The 20891-nt window shown below is 24.7% G+C and overlaps 2 protein-coding genes across 5 annotated transcripts; both read left to right on the top strand.

The window, feature by feature from the left end:
• Nucleotides 1-812: 812 nt before the first annotated feature.
• On the top strand, nt 813-9316 carry LOC107166885 (ABC transporter G family member 23-like). Of its 2 annotated transcripts, XM_089221391.1 has the most exons (16): nt 813-1219; nt 1599-1731; nt 1798-1952; nt 2054-2161; nt 2247-2340; nt 2812-2937; nt 2999-3132; nt 3194-3410; nt 3494-3671; nt 3894-4000; nt 4388-4458; nt 5589-5677; nt 5757-5939; nt 6253-6339; nt 6452-6624; nt 9195-9316. In XM_089221391.1, exons 1-16 carry the CDS (start codon nt 1086-1088, stop codon nt 9231-9233), a joined length of 2028 nt encoding a protein of 675 aa, XP_089077517.1. In that variant the 5' UTR covers nt 813-1085; the 3' UTR covers nt 9234-9316. The 2 variants fall into 2 exon arrangements, with proteins under 2 accessions (XP_089077517.1, XP_015371209.2); XM_015515723.2 differs by lacking the exon at nt 9195-9316 and having other exon boundaries at nt 6452-6753.
• On the top strand, nt 9079-19738 carry LOC107166898 (ABC transporter G family member 23-like). Of its 3 annotated transcripts, none has more exons than XM_015515738.2 (15): nt 9079-9404; nt 11141-11273; nt 11335-11489; nt 12217-12324; nt 12386-12479; nt 13129-13257; nt 15595-15725; nt 15798-16020; nt 16171-16336; nt 16425-16537; nt 17411-17481; nt 17895-17983; nt 18065-18247; nt 18403-18489; nt 18686-19738. In XM_015515738.2, the coding sequence occupies exons 1-15, from the start codon at nt 9283-9285 to the stop codon at nt 18916-18918; spliced, it is 2037 nt and encodes a 678-aa protein (XP_015371224.2). In that variant the 5' UTR covers nt 9079-9282; the 3' UTR covers nt 18919-19738. The 3 variants fall into 3 exon arrangements, with proteins under 3 accessions (XP_015371224.2, XP_089077519.1, XP_089077518.1); XM_089221393.1 differs by having other exon boundaries at nt 9268-9404; nt 11155-11273; XM_089221392.1 differs by lacking the exon at nt 9079-9404 and adding an exon at nt 10654-10793.
• The last annotated feature ends 1153 nt before the right edge of the window (nt 19739-20891 follow it).

The raw sequence follows: 20891 nt of genomic DNA, 5'->3' as shown, positions 1-20891 counted from the left end.
TTCAAAAATTGTTAGTGGAATTGTACTACAAAAATACCAGATAGACGTTAGTTAGTAAAAATTACATTTTAGTCAATATGCTGGGATTTCGTTCTTGAACGACTTATTTAATATATATATAGTATGCATACTATATATATATACATGTATAATGTATATACATAGTAATTCAATGCTCTCAGGAATTGTTATAGTTGGTAAATAGTTGGTGATATAACAAAAACAGTCCTTCGAAAGCCAACAATTCAAATGTATTATTTGTTGTACGATATTTTATGATGTATTATACATTTATATACATAAGTTATAACGGTGAATTAACAAATATACAAATAGATTATAAAATTAGGCGTATTTAAATATTACAACATACGTGTCCTTTGACATGGTTCACACTAATACTCTATGTGACTATTCATTAAAAATGAAAACCAGTTAGTAGTTTCGTTGTACCGCTAAAGATTTCTCAGTTTAATAAATTAATAAAGTGGTTAGGGTTCATTAATGTTAACAATTAATTCCCTGATAATATATTTATAAAGAAAATCAATTCATAAAATTAAATGACATACGCCGGTCAGTTGATTTATGGAAGCAATTGCAGTATTTGATATATAAACTACTGAAGTGATAAGAATCATACATGTATAAAATACAGTACCTAAACGTCTTAAACATACAATTAGTAGAAATAGTTTGTACAAAATGAGTCAAGTTAAAGTAATTTCATACAGTAAACAAAGAGAATACTTATTTAAAAACTAAATTAATTATTTTTGATAAAATTTGGTGATTGTTTGTCTTTGAAAATATAATTTGTAATATAATGTAATAAACTCTAAGAGTATTCGAGAATTATAATAACTATCAAGGTTAGCGTTAAGCATCATTCATTTATCATCATACATTTTAATAGGACACTTTTAACACGTCTATCATTCAAGTTAAATAAACATTTAATAATTATTGCTCATAAAGTCATAAATTATATTTGAAATATTATGAAATTTACTAGCAAATATGATTGAATGTTTAAATGATTATTGTGCTAGGATGGAATATTCAACGTGAAACAACTATTGAAGATGGCTGAAATAGGAACTAAAAAGATGCAGGTAGAATCTGAGTTAGCTATATGTATTTCAAACGCCTTTAAATATTTTTCAACTGACAGTTGTGTTCTAAATGACTTAAATATGTGTGTACCTTTAGGATCGATGTAAGTATTAACGTTCTTTAATATAATCATTATAAAAATCATTGTAAATATAAGAGTGTTGTACACAATGGTTCCTAATAAATTTAACTTTTTTTTTTTTAATAATATATTTATACATATTTTTATTGATATTTCAAGTATTTATCAGATAATATTAGGTATGTAATAAATATATAAGTTTTCATTAGTTTTGATATAAATAGTTAATGGTATTTTGTTTCAAAATATAAGTAGATAGAAACTATTTTAGAGTTTAAATTATTATATTTTCAACGACAAAAAAATATTGAGACACTTGTTTAGTATGTTGATTGGATCATTCTTTTTTAAATTATACTTTACAATTTAAAATACCCGGAATATTGTTTTTTATTTTTAGATATGGTCTTTTAGGACCAAGTGGCTGTGGAAAAACTACATTAATTAATATTATTCTTGGAAAACTTCCTTTGGATTCTGGGATTATTAAAATAAATCCTAATAAATTTTCAGATATTGGATATATGCCTCAAGTAAGAAATTTAATGATTTTTTTACTGATTGAGGTAAATGAGGTTACATGAATCTTATTATTACAGGACTTGAGTTTAGATTTGATGCTTACCATAGGTGAAACATTCAAATATTATGGTTCATTGTATAGAATGAATGAAAGTGATATTTCTAGTAAAAGTAAAGAACTTATTTCTTGGCTTAGATTACCACAGGATAATGCTCTTTTAAAAGATCTAAGGTTGGACATTAATATTCAAATTAAAATTGAATTATGCTTCCCTTTGATATTTTTGAAAATTTTGCATACATTTTACAAGAATTATTTATGGATTTTCATAGTGGAGGTGAGTGTAGAAGAGTTTCATTGGCTGTCGCGTTACTTCATGATCCAAAAATCATAATACTAGACGAACCTACAGTAGGAATTGATTCATTACTAAGATATGAGTAAGCTGTAGCTGATAACACATAATATTATAATGAAGGGTGACATCATTAATTTAGTCGTCTAACAATCATTTATTATAATCAGAATTTGGCAAAAACTATTGGAAATGGTTAAAGTGCAAGCCAAAACTATATTAATTACAACGCATTATATCGAAGAAGCACACCAAGCACAAACTGTAAGAAAATAAAAACATTATATATAAGCATAAAAATAAATAACTGAGTTTTTTTTAGTATGATGAATATAATGTTTTTAAACTATTTATAATTTTTATTTTAAAATGTCTACAATTTTTGACTAAATTGTTAATTTCTATAGTTAAGTTTTACATAGCCGAATATTTTTTTAAATACTAAATACTTTTTGACCATACATTTTTTTTAACATGTGTAGAAAAAAAAACTAAAAAAGTTGAAAATATAAACTTTCAATAAATCTAAAAATAGCTTTAAATTTAAAAGCAATTATTCCTGCGATTAATATTTTATGAATATTATAAAAAGAAAAAAATTTAAAAAACGTTATTAAATGTTAGAATATTTTAAATCGTTATTATAAAATAAATAATAACTGGTGTTGGTTATCTCTTATTATATTATTATTATAATCGTATTTTTATTTTCCATTTAAAATTAATATTTTATAGATAGGTTTGATGAGAAATGGTGTTTTAATATCAGAATCTTCTCCTCAAGACTTATTGGTTAAACAAAATGCCAACTCGTTAGAAGAAGCCTTTTTATCCTTATGTTCTAGTCAACAATTAGATGGAGTAAAATAATTTTAATAACTTTATAAAATATAATTGTTTAAAACATATATTTTTCATATAGATAACTCAGAGGGACAATATTTTCAAAAGTACGAATGTATCATCAAACATTTTGCACGCTGACAACGGAATATCATTCATTAGGATCGGTGCATTTATAAAGAAAAATATAGCCATTTGTTTAAGGGATTTCACGTAATTGTTTTATTTGAGCCATAATCATAATTTAAAATAAAAACAATATTTTTCATTACAGGTTTATATTTTTCATGATCTTATTTCCAATGTTGGCAGCTATTATTTTTAATTTAGCTATTGGTGGTAGTATTAAAAACGTTAATATAGCTATTCAAAATAAAGAAGTCACTAACTGCCAGAACATTGCGGTTAATCATTGCATTTATGAAGTTACTAACAATTTCACTCTTAGCTGTGTTGTTATAAACGGTTTACGAGCTCTAGACTACAATTTGGTAAAATTACTAATTAATACAATAATTATAGTATTATGTTTTAATATAATGTACGGCATATTATGCATAATTATACAATTCAGATCCCAGTTAAAAATCAGGAAGAAGGAGACGTTTTAGTGAAAAAAGCTGAATCAGTAGCATTCATTCAATTTCCTCAAAATTTTAGCATAGGACTTCAACAATATGTTCTTGGTTCGTGGTTTTCTACCAGTGAATATTCGCTAAATACGGTAGCTTATGCAAATATCGATATTGGAAGTTAGTATAGCATACTGAAAATATTTATAGAAAATTTAAATAAATGATTTTTTTACTTTTGGGTATTTTTTTTTTACAATTTCACTTTTAAATGGTTCCTTAGTTGTGATCTACAACAACTTACTATTTCATAAATTATAGTATTGTAAATCACGTAATCCGTATTAAAAACACGTTTTAAGACTTAATATTTTAAAAAGATGATATTATTTCAATTTTTAGGTGTTTTGGTAAAAAGTCAAGTCATTCGAAATCTATTAAATGTTGTCGAAAATGTTATTATAAATAGTACTCTAGCGTGTAACGAAAAGTTCGTCAAGCAACCTTTTGTAAGTATAACATTATAGTTTTTTTTAAATAGCAGAGCAGTACGAATTAAACTTTCTAAGAATTGTATCAAATATAATACGTATTCTTATCCAATCAATAAAAACAAAATATCACTATAATTTTATATAAAAAAAATAAAAATAAAAATAAAAAATAGTATAATATTTTAGCCTTGAGATTATTTACATCGGAAATAAATATCTTTTGAAAAATATGTCAAGACCCATTGAAAATTATGGTAGCTTAGGTAGCTTTCTCGTTTGATTAATATAGTAATACAATTTCAAAACCTTTTCAAATGCGCATAAATGATAAGAAATATATTATTTGAAATTGATAAAAATATATTTAATATTAAATTATGCCATTTTTATATTTTATTTTAGAGAACTACGTATCTAGTGGGAAACAAAGTTGAAACATTTATTCATAGTATAGCTACTATGTTTGTTTCGATGTAAGTATATTTTAAATGTAAATATATTAATACAATTGTGAATGATTAATTCATGCCACTCAGATTAAACTAAATTTGTGTTTTATTTGTTAATTTTATATTGTATATAATATTGAATGATGCTACTTATTGTCATTTTTTTCATTTACATCACACAAAATAAATCGTAAATTATAATCTGTATATTAGCTCTTACCTAAATTTGCTTAGTAATATATAATTTTTTTTTATTGAATTTATAAACATCAACAGCAAAGGTTATTAGTATTAGTTTTTTGTTTAAGACATAATGAGTGATTTCTAGAATTTAATTATACAATTAATATGGTGTTAAATTCACAAGCATTAAATATTATGGTTATCGTTAGTAGAAGGCTTAAATTGTATTGTATAATTTGTATAGGTCGGGTTTTCTTAGGAAAGCTAACTTATTTGCGACTTTTTAATGTATAATTTATCTAAAAGGGTTATACGTATAACATCAACGCATCGTCATAGTTTTTAGATTAATACGGTTACTCTAACTCTTTACCTTCTTATTCATAGTTCTGTAGTTGTTTTAAGTGTTATTAATAACTAATTGTTTTTAAATATCTCAATAAAATGTATCTCTATTCAAAATTTAGTTCATGAAACAACAGATTGTTGGTGATTTATGTTTTGTTGTTGTTGTATATGCTGTAGTCTGTAGGTCAATTTATTATTCATCTTTTAACCTCATTATTTTAACATTGAAACTGGTTTGACAAGTTTTAAAAGTCTCAATAATAATATTATACATCTTAACCAATGTAAGACATAGGTATGATGCAACTTTATTAAACTTACGTGGTTTAAAGATATGTACCGCGAATTGTAGGTAACATTTTATAATAATTAAACTTGTTACAAATTTTTGAGCAGCTATAACTACATACAACTTAATTATTTACAAAATGTCACCGTTTGTATGATATATAAACAAAAGTTTTTTGCGATATCTTATAATTTGTTTATCAATATGAATAAGAAACATCTTAAGATATTTAGATTTTTGATGTTTTAATTCGCTATTTAACTATTTTTAAATTACCCACGAGGAAAAGATTTATGATTTTTGAAATTATATAAACATATTATTATATTTCCAGGATAGGATTTTATTTCTCAAGCGTAATATCTACAGGATTTATGTTGACAGAGAAAATGGAAGGTTTTCTTGATCGATCTATGACAGCTGGTAAACAACGAAACAATATTATTTTAATAATGGGTACCTACATTGTTATTATAAATGTCAATGAATTGTTTGCTTATAGGGATTACAATACTAGAAGTTGTAATTTCAATAATGTGTATTCAAACTGTAATACACATAATTCAAACTATTTCTGTTATGTTTGTCACATACTTTGTTTTCCTAAATCCTATCGAAATCACTAACGGGTTATTTGCATTTGCATTTATAATTTTATTAACTGGATGGTTAGGTTTACTCTATGGTATGTATATTTTTATTTTTTATTTGCTATTTAGTTTTACTGATTATTTTGTATAGTGTCTTAAGTATATTCTCCACTAATGTTGTTTAATTTAGTTTCAGCTATGTATCTATAGTTATTATTTTAGGATTATATTTTTGCTCTTAAAATGAACATCTATTGAATTAAATTTTTTCATATATTCAAGGTTAGAAATATTATATGAACCAGACAAAAATAAAATGTTTAACTTAAATTCTTATTTTGTCAAAAAAAATTTTATTTGAAACACCGTAAAATTCCTGAGAAATTATTTTGTGCTATTTTATTGTAGGTTTGTTAATCGTTGGCTTATCCAAATCAAGTTCCGAAGCCATGAACATGATTATTGGTTGGAACATGATACAGATTTATTTATCGGGTACGTTTATCATGTGATGTTATTTAAGTCTTTACAAATATTTGCATGTAACATATTATCTAGCAATCTACTAGTTAGATTTTTAGTTTAAATTATTTGTTCATTCCTCTAGGTATAATGTGGCCGATTGAAGCTCAGATGCCATTCATGAAAATCGTATCTGAACACCTTCCATTGTGCTACATAAGTCGAATATTGAATAATATCGTTTTAAGAGGATGGACTTTAGGACACCCTACTGTCATAATCGGAACAGCAATCATCATTGGTTATGTTTTTTTACATGTAATTATGTTATTGTACTTAACTCGCATCAAAAAAGATGCCTGGTTGTTAAATAAATAATTTTGAGTGTTGATTTTATTCAACTTGTGTAAATAAATTATAACCAACTTTATGAATTAATTATATACAGACTTGGTGCGTTATTTTTTTAACACATTTTGAATCAACCTATTAGCGTTGACTGAATACCATCTTAAACTTGTTATATCATTCTATACGTTGCGTTAACTTAAAAGTTCTCAAATTGTTTTTGTATAACTTGATTTTGAATAAGCTGAGTATATTTAAAATTAATTACATTTATCACGTATCAAGTATAAATAGAAATAATACTATTGATATTTTGTGAGCAGCTCTCACCTACGTGTTTTTGCCTAAAATGACAGACTAAAAAATTGAATATCGCACTTAAACTAGTTTTTTTAGTCCTGTATATTTACATTTTAACATTTAAGTTATTTCATACTTATTAAACGATTTCTTAACTATATATTGTTGATTTTACAAATTATTTAGAATAAAATAATTCATTTTTAAATAACTATGTGAGTAAATGCGCTCATGAAAAACTGCAGTAGTCTATAATTTAATTTGTTGCTTTATGACGTATAGGTGTACTTAGGTAAACCATCGAACTGTACAAAACTTAGTTTTTTTTTTGTAATTATGATTATTATTGTTATTTATAATTGATTAATAAGACAATAACTATAATTATGTTGAAAAGAATTGAGACCACCAAAATAACAAAATAAATATACAAATCTATAATACCGGTAGATATTGAAGGACATATAAAAATTACTCAATTTCATTGTATATGTATTAGCGACATAATTTTTAGATGGCGTGTTTAAGCTTTATAAGCCTCTAAACGATTTATTTTTAACAAACACAATTATAATCAAATAATTTGGTTACTAGTAAACGGAAAAATAAATTGCTTTTGCATTGCTTATTTATATATTGTTTGAATTTATAATTTATCTTGTATTCTTATTACAATGCAATTATTATACTATAATACATTTTAAATTATTTGAATTTTATTTTTATTTTCATTATTTACAATAATTAACATACGTAAATATGTTATTTATAATAGTATTAGATGAGAATCAATGGAGTGATTAGGAGAAAAGAATTATTTAAAACTATGGTGTTCACTAGCTATATATTGTTAAGGATTTTATATATTATACAGATGGATATTAAATCATAAGTAGGTACTAGGTGTACTTATATATATATATATTATTTTAAATGAAGCCATGAGAACAAAGGTTAGGTTAGGTTAGGTTGGGTTATTACTTATATTACTATCATTGATTTATTAAAGTCAATTATTCTAAACATGGTTTTTAATAATATAAATAATTGTAGTTAATGGAATTATAAATTACAACTAAGAATATTTTTGAAAAATTATTTTCCTTTCATTTTTCAGACTATGAGGACTGAACATATAACTATGAAAATATTGATCTTGTTGTTTTTGTTGTCTTTGACTAAAAAATGCTTTATTAAAATTTAGTTATTGTGGTAAGCATTTGTAGGAATGTACTATGATAATCCTTGAACAAAGGCCAAATAACTTTTAGATGCAATCTTTTCATTTTTTCTTGTTATAAATTATGTATATTTTTCTATAATTCTTCTGCTTTTCGTTCTCTGACTTTTGACTTTTCAAAATAATATATGTATACATTTTGCATGTTTTTTTTAAATATCCAGGGTCAAAGACGTGGATTTTACATAGAAAATTATGATTGATCCTTATTTTCACGTTCACATACTTTGGCCAAAAGACCTCATGTTACAGTGACTATTCTAAAACATGTGTGTACATAAATTGCGTTTTGCTCAAATTTATGATTTTTTTATTATAATATATTTTATTAATACCATCAGTACACTAAACAATTAGATATAATCTTTTAAAAATTGAATTTCCTCGTTTTTTCTGGCCAATTCATCATGCATATACATATATATATATATATATATATATATTATGTTATGTACTTAATTTAAATCCAAAATTATCAACATAATTATTTGTTGAAAAATTAAGCTGTAATTTAATATTAAAATTAAAAGGTTTTGATTTACAGTTGTAATTGTTTAATTACCAAATGTATTAATAATAGATATTAATAAGACAAGTTCTTATCCTATTAAGTAAAAATTCAATTAGTTAAATGTGTCAATAAACCATAGTAAAATAAAAACATTTTGTGCCCTGACAAAAATAAAAAAACTTTATTAGGTATTAACCTGATCCCCACCTATTAACCGTCACAATGGCTCTGTAGGTAAGCCATCAAGGACATCAAGAAACCTATTCCAGGCACCGTCACTCAAATCACGATTTAACAAATATACTCTTTCTATTTTTTTTCTTTAATGTGTGTTACGTATTCTTTAAAATGTGTTTACTTTTACTTAGTGGTTCGTTAATATTTGAACTATTCGTATTTCAAATATCGCATCGTTTATTTTTTTAATAGTTTGTAGTTACTAGTCAGTATAAGTTTCTCAAATCGTAATTCAAACTTTTTTAATTTTAGAACTGTGGTATAGTGAAAATGTTAAAGAATATTATCTAGAAAAAATTCAATACTTTTATTTAATTTAAAAGGTAATTGTATAAATAAAATGGAACAAAATATGAAAGAAGAAAAAATTAAATATGACATAACAGTGACAAATGCTTTTAAGAAGTATGGGCAAAATAATGTATTTAACGGTTTAAACATGACTGTGAAATCCGGTTCAATGTAAGTAATTTAATTTTTATAATAATTGAAAGTATAATTTTTATGCAATTTAAAAAAAATATAAAATAAATAATGATATTTTACTATTACATATATTATTTCTAAGATTATCATGATCAGTGTTATAAATATATGAAATATAAATTAGGATTTTTATTTACTCATTACCTATTAGACTTAAATTTAGTGTTAACGTATTATAAAGTGTTTTAAAAGATTTTTTTGGTATTCTCGTTTATCAAGCTAGCCAGTGTATTTCTTGTGTATACAAGTACATATACTAATTATAAGATATTACTCTTAGATTTTTATATATGTTTACTTTTGCTAAAGGGCTGAGATCGTAAAATAAAAAAATAAATTATATATTTATGATTTTTAATTTATAATATTATTTAATATATCAGTTCTAAATTTATGAATGTAAAGTATATGTTTTTGAGAACATTATACTGTCGAAATTGTGTAAATATGTATTGCTCTAAAGAATGATAATAATTGTTTTAAAATTAATCCTATGGGGTATAATCATTGTCGGTTCAGGTTTTATTTGAGTTTATTTACTTGTTAGGGTGCCTTTTAGTTTCATATACCAATATATACAATGGAGTTGTGTAGATAATATACTTTAGTAACGAATTATATTTTATTAAAATGTTGATTAAAATGTATGTAATTAAAAATGTCCATACTAATTTATTAACCAAAATATTATTGAGCCGGTCCTGGATTGATTTTTTTCTTATTCCAACTTTAAATTAAAATATTTATATTTACTATATTCTACTATAATACAATTTAGTAATAGATTTTAAATAAAAAGTTATTTAAATATTTTTTTTAAAAAGATTAAATAATTCAAGGGCTAATCAATAATCATAATATATTTGTTTTTAATATCAACTCAATAAAATATAATAATCAACAAACATGAAAAACCATATATCCTCGATTTCATAAATAAAAATTAAAAAATTATTAAGCTATATGCTAATACAATGCTGAATTAAAAATGTGAATATGATTCACGTACTATGGACTGTGGCTCACACGTATCGCATTCCTAACACTTGAGCATAAATGCATAATATACTAGTTATGCATTATAAATCATAAGGTAGTTATAATAAAGGTACTGAACAAAATTATGAACGTACCTTTGTTGAATTTACAATGATGTTTTTTCTGTATAACTTTCTCTAAACACTTTTTCTTATCTATCAGATAATTTCACATGGCAACACTAAATCAAGATATTGAAGTTTACTATACTGTTTGTGCAACAGTTTATAATATTTAAAAATGTCATAAAAATAATTAATAATATTAAAGATTTTTCCATTCATGAAACATAATGATGAATATGAAATGAGTGACCTTGATACATTGGTATGTTTAAGCTTTTAATATCCCATACTACAAATACAATTAATAGATAATACAAATATCTAAAAATAATAGTGGTATATTATTTTTAATAACAATCCAATAATGATTAAGCAGATGCGAATGCATACTATTTCTACACTAATTACGTAGTATTTTTGTACTAATTGTAAAGGACTAATATAGTAATATTCTTAAATTTATTTTATTTATTAAAAATCATATTTTACTTAAATACAGTTGGTTCTCATAACGACATTGTTATAATTTGCCTATACACTATGCAAAAATATGGTGTCATTAGCCACTAAACTACACTATTTTACATTGAAATGTTAAATTTTTTCTAGTTATGGTCTGTTAGGTCCAAGTGGTTGCGGTAAATCAACACTTCTTCAATGCATTTTGGGAGCATTGCCATTGGATTCTGGTTATATTGATTTACAAGTCAAAAGTTTAAAAGATGTTGGATATATGCCTCAAGTAAATATTTAAACTAATTTTAGCATATAACTGATTTATTAAAATTTTTTACTTTTTTAAGGATTTATGTCTGGAAGTTACGCTAACCATAAAGGAAACCTTCGAATACTACGGATCACTTTATAGAATGAGCAAGATAAATATTAAAAATAAATTAGATGAGCTTAATGAATTCCTACAACTACCAGATTTAAATAGTTTTATTAATGAAATAAGGTAAAAAAAAAAAAAAAAAAAATGATAAAACTACAGATTATATAGTATGATATGGATTAAAGCAGTACGTGGACTGCGTAAATTAATACTGCAATAATATTTCATACAGTATAATTATTTTACATCAAGCTTTTCTACATTTATTTGTGATTATATTAAATAATGTTTTTGAAGTATTTATTTTCCTAAATAAATGTATTGTGTAAACCATATTTATATGTAGATATTTTATATTTCATATTAAGTTATTATTTTGTTTTTCACAATACTATGCAATCTGTACAATTGGTGTATAATAAGCATATATGTTGAGAGCTACACGATACTAAGTTATTTAAAATACAAAATTATATAGATAGTGCTTAATTAATTAATAAATTCAATCGATATTCAAATACCTCAGTATTAAATTTTCAAAATTATATTAAAAAGTTAAAATAACTTTTTATAACTTATAAATCGAACTATTCAAATTTCATTGGATAGTACTCATCTTTGATTGATTTAGAGTTTGATAAAACTCGGTTTTCAGGAAGTCTTGTATTTGAATAGATTAAATTATAACTAAAATTGCATTAAATTACTAATACTTTTTTAATATCTATCGATATTTAGGTTATGTAGAAAGAAGTATTATTAAAAATATCAACTTATTAGTATTAATTTATTTTATTAAATGATAACTCGTAATAAACTAATAATCATTATTTATTTTTTATTTATTTAGTGGTGGTCAGAGTAGAAGAGTATCTTTCGCCATTAGCTTGTTACATGATCCCAAAGTTATGATTTTAGATGAACCTACAGTTGGAATTGACCCTTTACTGAGAGAAGGGTAACATGAATTATTACAGTCAAGTTAAATTTAATTTTTAATATCATAAAAATGAATTTAGAATTTGGACCGAATTTATGAAAATGGCAAAAGAACAAAAAAAAACAATCATAATAACGACTCATTATATCGAAGAAGCAAATAAATCTGATTGCGTAAGTAAATATACATATGAAATGATATACAAGGTGATTCACCAGCATCAGCTCACTCCCTTTTTTTTCTTTAATAATGAAGTTATTCAAAATCTGATTTTTGGAATCTTTAAATATACTCAAAGGCCATATTTTCAGGTTATTGAGATTTTTATACCACTTAAGAAGTGTCCTGTGGCGACAAACTCTTGTTTTCCAAACGATAACCCCAAATTTTTACTGTAAATTATTTAGTGAATATTTTTTGTTGAGAATTTTGATTATTGAAATCAAAATTTTGATGAGTAGTTTTTAAGTTATTTAACTTTGTGTTCTAAGGATAAAAGATCCATGGTTTAGGTTTATGAGATATGTGGTTTATGTCGGAATTGGAAATATAAGTCATTAATATTAATCTATTAACATAAATAATTATTTATATTATTTAACATAACTCATATGACACTTATTAAGTACATATACCCAATTTCATAAATTTATTTTTATTTAAAAAAGTGTATAATTTATAGCTTTTTGTAGCTTAAAATTCAATACATTTAACTTCTAAAATATTTCTTCTATCAATGGAGAAATGATGATATAATATTACTGTGCACGTTATATTATAAAATTTTTATATCTATTTTTTTTATAAAATATATTCTTATAGGTCGGTTTAATGAGAAATGGATTGATAATTGAAGAAGGACCACCCCAAGATATCCTTGTCAAATATGGTACAGACACGTTGGAATCAGCTTTTTTAATGCTTTGCTGTAATCAAAGAACAATTATTAAAGTACTGTACCTTGACATATTTAAATATAAATATATTATTTATGAATGCGTATTGCGTAGTTACAAGACGATAGATAGGTAATTCATGTACGCGCACCTCAAAATTGTGTTTTGTGAGGGAAGCTAATATAATATCATCATCACATACCTACGTAAAAATTGATAACTTATATCAACGATTGATAATATTTAGTTATATCCACTTATCGTAAAGATAAAAACAAACGTATTGTTGTGATAAACTGGTAAATGATTACCCTATTCCATTAATGCAATGTAGATATAAAATAAAAATAGTAGGAACAAGGAAACACTAGCTCTATCTAAGCGCCTCAGTTTTTTAATTATATAATTTAATTATTTGCTGTTGAAAGCTTCGTACCAGTGCTTCAAAATTTTATAATAATGGAATAAAAAAATAAAAATGTTTCACTACAATTTAATATTGTACAGTATTATGAAATGTCATTAAAGATTAACAATAAACAATAAATGAACATAACATATCGTGAAAAAAAAATTTGAAAATTGAAATTGAAAATAATGATATTCGAAAAACGTTTATGATTTTTTTTACACTGAAAACATGAATCCAGGTGACCTAGTCAAAAAATCCTAAAACAAATAAAAGTATAATTAAAAAAAAAAAAAATCAATAATGGGAAAAGTCAAATAACGTTTCAACGTACAATAACGTTAAAATTTAAAATTGCTTAATGTTTAAATACCTTAATATGTATAACTGTATTTTATTTTAAATTTAAGCCCTGTAGTATATATTCTTTTTCACTATTTAAATAATTATGTTGCAAGTAGGTGTATTATCTAACTCTGCCGGATTAAAACCAATTTATCTACCTATCGTATTTCGTTTTTCCGTTATGTCTTGTAGACAATATTTATGAAAATTCCATAAAAATAGGTGCATCTGTTTCAAAGCTCTTCCATGACATACAGCCAATACACATTTGCGTGTTTAATGTAATATTACATTAAATAGAGTTCGCTTAAATAAACTATTATAGCGTTTACAATTTTAAATGTAAATACTTTGAATTTCTTATTAACAAGATGAGTGAATGAAAAAAAAAAATAATAAAAATATTATCGTAAATAATACAAGAGTCAATTTATTCAAACTTTGTGGTAAACTATGTCTTTAATCATATAGTTTGTAGAATGAACGCATATGAATTTATATGCATTCTTACTTTAGAGCAGATGAGAAATTAATTTGTTGTGATAAAAGCAATATTTTTCCAAACATATCCCCCCACCTATATTTATATTAAAAATATTTAGTTTCATTGATATTATAATAAAACAAATCATACTAACTATTTATTTTTTTCTGTTACCAATGACAAACAAAAAAAATTTCAATTTTCATGTGATAAAATTCGTGCGTGGAGCCCATATTTAAAATTCGAATGTCCAATTGTCCTTTCTTAATGGACCCTTATATTGAGGTACAACGGTATCATGAAAATATCAAGTCTCTGAATATCACAGTTTTGGTTATGTATTGATCAGTCAGTTAAGGTATCTCATAACATATAGATAAATTACTACCATAGAAACATTGTTAACAAGGATAACAAAATCGTTTATATTGGTATGGATATGATGTCACATATTATATTGTTGCTCCACAAAATGTATGCTACACTAGTATTCTATGGTCTGATGATCGAAGTATTGAGACGAAGGTCAAACTTTCTATGCAGCGATATCTGCATACAATATAGCTGTACTTAATATGTTCGTACGTAATAAGTTCATAGGAAGTTTGACCGACGCTATATTATAGTGGTGGGAATTGAGGGCCCATGTGAAAATTTTTAAACTGGGGCCTTTATCTGTTATTAAAAATGAAAAACAGTCGATATACCTTATTAAAATTAAAAATATTGTTTTCTCACATATAATAATAAAATTGATAATTATTAGTTAAATTAATTTTTTTTATAAAATCTAACACAAATTATCTCTTCTTGTATATACGACAACAAAGTCATTAATTATTTTGTTTGTATCCAAATATCCAATTCAGCTATTACTGAATATTATATAAGAGATATAAGGAGTCGATGCCGCCCTAAAATCGGGAGCTCCTGTGCATTGCACACCCAACGCTCTTGATAATTGTGTCACTGCTATATTGTTATAATGTATATCAGAGAAAATTAAGTTTAAAAAATTTATAAAAATTCTAACATTATTTATTTTCAATGATCCTGTGTTGCAATGATTTATAATTGGTTTCAAACCTGCAAAATTAATATTATAAGACTGCCTTGTAGTTATACCGGTTATTTCAATACTTTTATCTATTTAGAAAGTTAACAACACTGTTCAAGTAAAAGAAAAAATTCAACCAAAAACAATAATGGGATCGGGAAACGTTAATTTATATAGAATTAAAGCACTATTAAAAAAAAATTATCGGGTATGCTCTCGAGATTATTTGTAAGTATAAATTTGAAATTATTTTATTTTAATGGATTAATATTTGATACTAACTAGCACTATATAATATAGATTGTTATTTACTGTGATCTTACTTCCCATATTGCAAACATTCAATTTTTGTTTTGCGATTGGAGTACCGTTCAAAGGTATGACAATAGCTTTTAAAAACGATGAGATTAATATTTTAGATTGTCAATATTCAAATGTTAATCAATGTATTTTCGACGAAAATAGTAACCTGAAAATGAGCTGTGTTATTATGAATTACCTCTCATCACATGATTATGAACTAGTGAGTAAAATATAAAAATATGTTTTATGTATTAATTTTTCATTGATAAAAATAATGAGAAAGTTACAAATCATTAACTAAGAAAAGATTGGCCAGTATGGATTTTAACTTCAAGCGATTTTATTTATGATTTATTGATTTAAATTACAGGTCGAAGTACAAGATCGGGAAGTCGCTGAAGCTAGTATGAATCATAAAAAGTATATTGCATTTCTATATTTTCCTAAAAATTATACTAGTGCTTTGACAAAATATATTAATGACCGCCAATATTTTGATTTAGAATCTAGAATATTTGCTCATTTAACGAATGAAAGTAAGTATAGTTGAAATGGTTATCAGCAGGTAAGATTATAAATATAATTTTATCGTTTCATTAATGCATGAATAATTTATTATTTCAGATATTTTATTTAAAAATCAAATTACGATAGATGTATTGCAATCATTAAATTATCTAATTATGGAAGCATTAAATAGTTGCTCTAACAATCCAATATCAATCAGTTTACCTTTGGTATGACATAACAAAATATTATGTACATTTAAATTAGATTAAATTCTAAATATTATGCATTCATGTTCTTATCATACTTCAGAATATATATGGACGATAGTCATTACATGTTGGTAAATGTTATTTATTTGAAAGAATTTAGAGGTAATATCCTTAACCCAAAAGTGTTGAATATCGATTAGGTTTTAGCTATTAGGTATATCATTTTTATATTAATAACTACATGTCCTATCTAGCGTTGATCATGCCAAAGAGATTTTTTTTCAATATATCTAATGTAATATACATACTATCTGTTACAATAGTAATATAATATGTAACCAAATATTAGCAACCCTATAAATAAACAAAAAAATACCATTTATATAAAAATCCAATAGAAAAAAAGCTTCTCAGTTTTTCCAAAATTTTCTAATTTCCAACTAAATGTTCCTATTTTTCTTTCTGTAAAAACTTCATTCAGGATTTCACGAACATTAAAAAAAGAAGCAAATTAGTCATTTCCAGCCGTTCTCAATTGATGCGCTTACCAACGAACAGCTTTTCGTTTTCATTATATAGATTAATACCTAATTACACGGTTTTCGTTGTGTCCATTTATTTTTAAGTTGAAAATTATATAATTTAAGTACCTATTATTAATTAAAGTAAGAGTTTGAGTTTAAATAACATAACCATACATAAGTACATGATATAGTTATAATTTATATCTATTGTTTAAATGTTTAAAATATTAATATCCAATACAAAGTAAAGTTTTTTTATACCAATGTTTCTTATATATTTTATTTGAAAAATTATATTGTTAAGTGTACACTTATTACATTATTTAGTTTTGTCTTTAATAAAGTGAATTTATTTTTGTTGTTGTAGGAGTTCAATACTTTATATGGAAAAGAAGTAAAATCATTTGCCAATGGTATCATTACTCTTTTTATAGCAATGTAATTATTTTATTTTATTCTTACCTAGCAATTCACATTATTTTGAATATAATTTTGACAAAATATAAATTTTATAATTATAAAGATGTGTTTTGAAAATTCAGATACGATTCAATCAATGACAGCTAGGTACCTATTCTATGGGCCCTATGTTCTATACCATAGGGTGCTTATCATTATGGTTAAATATACATCTTTGTACGACATGTTCAATCATCAGATAATACGACACATACTCTTAATTTTATGTTAAAATTATGATCATATTAATTGGGTCATATGTATGAATAAAAATTGTATTTATTTATTATTTATAGATGTGTAATTTACCATTTATTTTTATATTTTGTAATTAAAACAAATATTATATGAAATGTGGATTTATTTAAATCAATTAATTTTTTTATTTTTAGGGTAGCATTTTATTTTCCAAGTGTATTCGCGGTAAGCATAATGATGTCAGAAAAAATGGACGGACTTCTTAGCAGATCGATGTTTGCAGGTATCTAAACGCAAATTATTTTACACCAACAATCATATTACATATTTTTGAATATAAACAATAAGGCTATATTTGTTTCAGGTGTCAAAATTTTGGAATTGATTCTTTCTATGTTGTGTATCACAACAGTGTTACTTTTGTTACAAACAAGTTCCTCCTATTTTATTTCATATGTTTTATTTTTGAATCCAATACAAATTACTAATGGGATGTTTGTTTATGTGTTATTATTACTATTATTGGGATGGATTGGCTTCTTATTTGGTAAGTATTTAATTATAAATACATTTTATGTTCTTATGTTATATACTAAAAATAACTAGTGAAATAAATAATTATGTTTTCACAATATAATTTGATCCATGTTTTAATTAACTATTAGTACGAACAATATGATAATTATAATGTTTTGGTTTTAGGTTTACTTACTGCTGTAATATCAACTACAAAATTAGGCGGTGTATACATTATAACCGGATCATCTATGACTCAGTTCATATTATCAGGTAAAAATTGATTAAAATTTAAAAAATCACATAGTCAAAATATATAATGTTTTACTATCATTTAAAGTACCTAAGCAAGTTCTTAAGTAAATTAATAACGCGTAATACATACCTACTTATAAGTTATAGTTACTGTACGCTTATTATTTGTAAAATGATCAAAACAAAGTATGTTATGCAATGTTATTATACTTAGGTGCAATATGGCCTTTGGAAGGACAGCCCCAATTATTAAGACAAGTATCTAAGCTACTTCCTATAAGACTAGTAGGAAATATAATGAACGACATAGCAATAAAAGGGTGGACATTGGATCATTCATCAATCATAACAGGAACTTCATTAACAATTTTGTACACTATATTATTAATACTTGTATTAATCGTATTAGGAAAAATAAAAAAAGACTTATGGGTTATACAGAAATAGATATAGTTACGACATTAAACACAAATAATACTTCTTAGATAACAATGTTTGCTTTTTTAATCACAAAGTTAATTTTCAATATGATGTGCGTTAACTTATCATATAATTAACTGTATTACCTATACTTTAACTATATTTTATTTTCAAATAGCTTAGTCAAAATAATAAGTAATACGATTAATGGCATTATTAGATTAAATATATTCTGAAAAATTACAAATTTAACTTTTTCATGGAATATATGATTTTTAGACAATTTTGTATAAGCGATAGGTGCTTGCGAGTTATTATATTTTTTCGAATATAATAATGACTAGATAAACACATTATTTATTTTATCAAACATATAACGTAAAAAATTCACAAATAATGAATTTTATATCTTATTATTGTAATTACAATTATTTCACAAATTTAATGTAATATGTTTTTATGCACTAAACCTATATTATATTATAATAGTTTAATTTGTCATAAATAATGCAAATGATTATTTAAAGTTGCGGTAATGAAAACTATTTTCCATGTATATAAATGTGGGTCATTTTTTTTTAAACTTGTTATTTTAGTGTGAATACAAATTACTGAATTTACAACTTATATATTATATTTGTGTATATGAATGACACGGAGGGATAATTTACCAAAACTAGGTGTATAATATTTATGCTTATGCGATTAGGCATTTTATGTAGGTACAATGTATATAAGAAATTATGATGTAATTTTATTGAATATTTATTTGAACAACAAATCATAACTGTATATAATATTGTAAATGTATAAAATTGAAAAATAAAAAACTTTTTTAATATTAAAATTATTTTATGTATTGTGTTTAATTGGCTTGGGTTACTACATAATGTGTTCATTTTATTGGGGTTTAGTAAGTTCCCACATGAAACATAGTATAGGTAAGCGGGTAAATATGTAAGTTCCACAACGAAAAAATTACAGCTCTACGTAAGTTCCCACACGAACAATTATTTAGACTTAGGACTGACAATTTAAACGTAGGTAGTTAAAATTTGATTGTTTTTGTAAAAGTGAAGTCTTTTGTAAAGTTCAATACATTTTTTAATCTAGTTCCAAATATATACTAAAAATTAATAATATAATGTGCAGGTATATGGTCCAGATATTAATTGTACTTTCGCAAGTGTTTATAGTAAGACTTATATCAGAACTTGCACTATCTTCGATGTAATGTGTTTGAGCTTTCGCAATAAGCCAAATAAAATTTAATTTTTTTCTACTACTATTATCATTGATTGTAGAATCAATGTTATTATTACAACTTTTATTATTTTATACCTATATACAAATAATATGTGAACCTACACATTATATTATTAATTTTCGTTTTATATTTGGACTATATTCAATTAAAAAATTAATTGGATTTATTCTACGCAACACAAATACAAATACATTTTAGCTATACCAACTACGTTTAAGCTGTCAGTCCTAAGTCTGAATAAAGTGGGAAGGAAGTTTGTATTCGGTATAATTTTTTTTCGTGAGGGAACTTACGTACGCCTGTAATTTTTTTCATGTGGCAACTTACGTATGCATACCCTTGTGTGATTTTTACCTACTATATTTCGTGTGGGAACTTACATTCGCCTGTTTTATTATACTAATATTTTTTATTTTTTTTTTATTGATCTACTGCCCGGCGACTAAGGCCATTAGCTATACATAGATCATTCAGTGTGGGGTGGTACGGTAGGGGTTATTTTTGTGTATTGAGTTTGTAGGGTTGTACCACGAGTTTGTGTATGTGTGGCAAGGATATGTTTCTAAAAATCACGGGTGGTCACCCACCCGGGAGCTAGCAACTGCGGCCGGTATGTGCACTCAGTGCGTTTCCGCAGATTGAGCGTGGGACCGCGTCTCACCAAGCCACAATACCATTATTATTTAGATAGGTACCGAACATTTCATTTCATTAAACATATTGTTTCAACTTT

This window comes from Diuraphis noxia, unplaced genomic scaffold, assembly GCF_037042655.1.
Source record: "Diuraphis noxia isolate RWA-SAM2 unplaced genomic scaffold, SU_Dnox_SAM2 contig0002, whole genome shotgun sequence".
NCBI classification, from domain to species: domain Eukaryota; kingdom Metazoa; phylum Arthropoda; class Insecta; order Hemiptera; family Aphididae; genus Diuraphis; species Diuraphis noxia.
The sequence above is the reverse complement of the archived record's forward strand: the minus strand, read 5'-3'. Positions and strand labels throughout refer to the sequence as shown.